The sequence below is a fragment of the Anopheles coluzzii genome, chromosome 3, assembly GCF_943734685.1.
Source record: "Anopheles coluzzii chromosome 3, AcolN3, whole genome shotgun sequence".
Classification (NCBI taxonomy): domain Eukaryota; kingdom Metazoa; phylum Arthropoda; class Insecta; order Diptera; family Culicidae; genus Anopheles; species Anopheles coluzzii.
Window position 1 is genome coordinate 73,381,594 of NC_064671.1, and position 3,682 is coordinate 73,385,275.

The 3,682-nt window shown below is 40.8% G+C and overlaps 1 protein-coding gene across 1 annotated transcript; it reads left to right on the forward strand.

The window, feature by feature from the left end:
• Window positions 1-1,151: 1,151 nt before the first annotated feature.
• On the forward strand, window positions 1,152-2,200 carry LOC120957804 (fibrinogen-like protein A). Its single transcript, XM_040380168.2, has one exon. It carries the CDS (start codon window positions 1,172-1,174, stop codon window positions 2,198-2,200), a length of 1,029 nt encoding a protein of 342 aa, XP_040236102.2. The 5' UTR covers window positions 1,152-1,171.
• The last annotated feature ends 1,482 nt before the right edge of the window (window positions 2,201-3,682 follow it).

The following is a 3,682-nucleotide window of genomic DNA, read 5'->3' on the forward strand; positions in this document are numbered from 1 at the left end:
TGGAAGAGCTATGCATACTCAAGAATGTCGATTCGCGAACACTTGTTCTGAAACAAGTGATTTTCAAACCTTTGATGACAATGCATGGCGACATTTGACAAAAAATTAGAAGTATTATATTTATTATATTTATTTATTATTATATTTATATTATATTATATTTATTTATATTTATTTATTATATTTATATTTACGATGAACAAAATTCATTAATGCTAATCACCATGTTACAATCTCGCTGTGAACTATTTAGAAACATTGGCGATATAGAATAACCACATTGAATATAAGCATAACTTTTCGTTTCATCACGTCAGGTTCCATTTCTACTGTGTTTTGATGAAAGCAACACGGTGTGAAATTCCTTAATCCATTCCCTAACACGTGGCTGAGATGGCCTGACCATGACCGTTGACACGCACTATATCCTACATAAAAGTCATTAGCAAACCATTGCCTTGCAGGACGTCAGGCAGCTCACTGGCGATAACGAATTGGGTGGTAAGCAACGGCATGGTTATTATTAATATGGCTCTACATTATTTCATTCCACTCGTATCATTTAGGATTTCCCAGGACTTTGTTGAATCATAGATAGAACTTTAACCTCGACATTGATAGCGCTACTGCACCGGTAATGATCATTCTGTGCACAATTTTTGAAGCGTTCGGAATTATTTACAGGATTTTTGAGGATGTTCACTACTCGATTGAGCAAATCTGATATGAAATATAAAGTGTACTGGCAGAACGGAATAGCATCATTGCGTTTATTACCATTTATTTTAAAACCCGATATCTGTATTTGGTTTTGTGCAGATATAATATCCATTAGACAATCATGTGAATATGGCAAACATTTAGAAATTTTGCACACATTCGGTAAATATGAAAAAAAGCAAATAAAAATCGTACTCAAAACAATTTAATAGCAAACTTGCTTGCTGAATGTTACTGTGACTTACGCCACGCTTTATCAGCATTATAATACCAGTTTCATACTGGCGTGCAGTGAACGAAGTAAAACAGAGCGCAAAAAATCTTAAAGCAATCAAAGAATTGGAGTATAACGTGCCAATACTGATAAGCTTGTCAAACCACTATAAAAGCACGCTGCATCAGCATTTATGCAGCATAGTTAAACCATCGATCGTATAGGTGTGTGTTGAGTATGGAGGCATTTAGAGTGACCATATATTTTGTGTCGTTATTTTTGATTGTGACAAAAGTGCGCGGTCTAAAACACAATGTTACGGAATCACCGATATCGGGATTTATGTACGAAATTTTGGACACGCGGCTGGAGATTCTTCAGACCAAACTAAACGAGATGGAGCTCACCAGGAGGCAAGATCGAGAGATGTTGGAAAGATTACTTTCTGTTATAAATCAGTTGAATCAAACGATGGTCGAAAATCACATCGCACTACAAACTCAGTCAAGTAAAATGATCTCTCAGCTGACGGCTTACGCTACGCATGACGAGATAAGGAAGGAGATCACAGTGCTTGCAACTAAAAAAGATCTAGCTATGCTTCAGGTGAATCCAGGTATACTATATCGGAATGTCTCGTCTCGATCGTGCGTGCAAGAGCAGTCGAAGCATTCTGGCAAGTACATCATACAGGCAACCGAAAATGATTATCCATTCGTGGGCTACTGTGACCAGACTACTCTCGGAGGGGGATGGCTAGTGTTCCAGTATCGTTTTGATGGATCGGTGGACTTTTATCTTAACTGGACTGAGTATCGCGATGGGTTCGGGAGCATGGATGGAGAGTTCTGGCTCGGCTTGGAGAAGTTACATCGGATTACCGCGGCGCGAAAGCATGAGCTGCTGGTGGAGCTGAAAGATTTCGATGGAAAGTACATTTATGCACGGTATGATGAGTTCGAGATCGGGAGTGAAGAGGAGCAATATCCGTTAAAAAAGCTAGGATCGTACAGTGGAACGGCAACAGATGCATTGAAATATCATAGAGACATGAAGTTCTCCACCAAAGATCGGAGGAATGATATTCACCCAATTGATGACTGTGCTACTCTGTACAAAGGAGCATGGTGGTATAACAAATGTATGCAATCACATCTGAATGGGGTGTATGAGAATATAAACGATCCAAAAGCTATCGGTTGGTTCTACTACAAAAATTCCTGGCAGGGTTTTGCATATTCAAGAATGTCGATTCGCGAAGTTTAATTATTTTAAATTGTATTTCTGCTGAGGAGGGTTTTGTATGAAATGATAAGAAGAAATAAAGGTCAAGCCTCCTATCTTTGGTAAGAGATTATCATACAAATGATGAAAAAACTTGATGACATTTTATCCCTTTGATCGGTGGATTCGTTTTCTCGAATCGGTGTAGACTTCTCAATAAGAAATATTTTCAATTTTCTCTTTTTAAAACAAACCGTGTACAATTCGTCAACTCTACACCCTATTATGATGCCGTTTTTTTAAATTATACTCACATCCAATGGAATTCCAAATTGGTTCCGAATACTGCGGGCCAGAACCCTTGCTAGGCTAGAATGTACAAATTGAAAAATAAACACGCCTTCAGACGTAATTATTGCACTTATTCAGACGCCTCATTTCCCCTCGACTAGCCATTACACCTATTACTACAACCAGTCCCATTTTTTCCTTTGAATTTTCCGCTTTAGCACCGGGGATTGTTAGGGATCACAGAGGAGAAGCAGGTAGCAGTCTGGTCCGAAAAACTACCCATTCACCCCTCCCAACCTAGCCCGCTGTCACCACTTGGGGGTGTACGCTTGAGACTCAATTTAATTCAACTTACGAGTGCCGGATGAAAAATGCTTAATTTTAACCCTAACTTTTAAAACGCAACGGTCTGCCCTGCTAATGTGGAAAGCGAGCTGCTACCGTGACGTCTCGAGTGGGCTCGTTCGTTCCCTGCGCTTGGGGGAGGACGGGAAAAACCCCGAGTACAAACAAAAGCGACAGAAAGCAAAAGTTTACGTTCCCATGGAAACGGCGTATGTCCCGGGTGAAGGAATTTAAATGTATGTATGCTTGTAAAGCTTAATGTCTTAACGGTGGCCTTCCCGAAACCGGGGGCGTACGGTAGGGTAATCTTTATTAATAGTCGGCAAACATGCGGAACCGCCATCCGTTACGAATCCTTGGCTCCCTTTGCTCGCTCAGGAGGAGGCGGGAAACAAAAAACATAACGAATTCCCCAACACAAGCATGGCAGCCCAAAAACGAGAACAAATTTCCCGGAAAAAGGCGACCGGGTTCAGAGGGCACGACGGTTTAGGGACACGGGTGGGAAAAGAGTTAATTTTCAGCATCGAGATAAACATCTTAATTTCTCATTTGCTATTCTCTGTGTGTAGTTTTACCCCTTTTTTAGTACACTCTCCGCTCCGGTGCTGGTAAATGTCACAGATTTCCCCTTGCTCCGTGGGGTAGGAGGGAAGAAAAACTGTCTCGCTTTTAAAGGCAACTGTGGACGACCTCCCCCTGGTATCATTTCAATAGTCACACGGCATCCATGATACCTGATACTGTTGTTACGTAATAAAGTATGCAAATGGAGCTCCTGAGTGCTTGTTTGCATAATTTTTTCTCATCGCGGTGAGACGAAAACGAAGGACAAGGACAAGGAAAGTGGAAGGTATTCCATCCGCTGCGATAATATGCCGGAAGGTT

What these genes read in the sequence shown, in the direction of transcription:
- LOC120957804 (XM_040380168.2), top strand. Translation starts at nt 1,172, where the DNA reads ATGGAGGCATTTAGAGTGACCATATATTTTGTGTCGTTATTTTTGATT.